The sequence below is a fragment of the Camelina sativa genome, unplaced genomic scaffold (genome assembly GCF_000633955.1).
Source record: "Camelina sativa cultivar DH55 unplaced genomic scaffold, Cs unpScaffold02520, whole genome shotgun sequence".
NCBI lineage: Eukaryota > Viridiplantae > Streptophyta > Magnoliopsida > Brassicales > Brassicaceae > Camelina > Camelina sativa.
In genome coordinates, this window is record NW_010923632.1 from 1 (window position 1) to 1,198 (window position 1,198).

At 40.7% G+C, this 1,198-nt stretch overlaps 1 protein-coding gene across 1 annotated transcript; it reads right to left on the reverse strand.

Annotated features, from left to right (window-relative positions):
• Positions 1–98: 98 nt before the first annotated feature.
• On the reverse strand, positions 99–813 carry LOC104774352 (BES1/BZR1 homolog protein 2; the record flags this gene model as incomplete). Its single annotated transcript, XM_010498983.2, is given in 2 exon segments — positions 99–407; positions 409–813. Coding segments are annotated over 2 exon segments (567 nt in total), but the record flags the coding sequence as incomplete, so codon positions are not given.
• Positions 814–1,198: the final 385 nt, after the last annotated feature.

Consider the following 1,198-nt stretch of genomic DNA (forward strand, 5'->3'; position numbering starts at 1 on the left):
TCTTGCAAGCTCCGGCTCCAATGTACTGTACAATGCTGAAGATTTGCTCTGTTATGGTCACAAGATTTGCTCTGACTTCTTCATGGGTTGATTTTTTATTCAGCATCGGGTTTTAGTGCCACCGAGAGTGAGTTCAAGATCTTCAACGCCAACTTCATGAATCATTTCACCTTCCCAAGGCTTAACTGTTCCATTCTCGAACTCAAACTCTGCACCTCTCCCATTCATTCCCCAATCTGATCTTTTCATATCAATGACCATCGATGTTTGCTTAACAAGATTAAACGTTGGTGAAGTAGGAGCCGTAGATTGAAAATTAATCCACCGCCCTGAATCCTCGATCGAATCCTCCTCTGACTCATCACATTCAGGTATCGTAGGTGGTGTTTGGTGACCAGCACGACGAGTAGGACTAGATGGAGCTGAGATAGCGAAAAGCGGATGCCTCAAAGCGTGTAAAGACCCGCCGCCATTTGGTAATAATTGTTCTGAAGTGAGTTTCCGCTTAGAACCACGAGAAGTAGGAGAAGACAACGGAGGAGTCACAGGCGCACTGTTGGATATCCTAAGAGGTGGGAGGTTTGCAGGAATAGAAGAAGCGATGTTGTGTAAAAACGGTAGGAGTAGGTAAGAGGAGTGGTTCCCGTCGTAGCGAGATGGACTAGGGAATGAAGATGAGACTGGACTTCCGTGGTAAGAAGGTGCAGGGCTTGGAAAAGCTGATGATTGTGGACTTGGTTGGATTGATGAATTTGTGCTCAAGTTTGTAGGTGTCCCTGACATATCTGATGCTGCTGCTGGTGGCTTAAAACCCTGTTTTTACACAATTCAAGAACCAAACCATTTTTAGTAACTCTAAAGACTATATAAATCAAAATCTAACACTACATGATATACAAAAGTTCAACGTCAAAGTCAATGATTGAGCTCTAGTCTAAGAGAAATCCCCAAATTTCGCAATAATCATACTAATTGTTCTTCTATAGAATTAGCTAAATCTAAAGCAGAAACCAACAAATCTAATCATGAAGACGAGATCTCAAAATCGTTAGTAACCAAAATTGGGGAATTTTTTTGAAAATTCAACCCAATCGAACAGTAAGAACTCAATTCTAAATCGCAATTCAAGTGAATTGAACTATTGAATGATTTCAAAGGAAAGCTGAGATTCCGATCTAATTCAAAAAAAAAAAAAAAA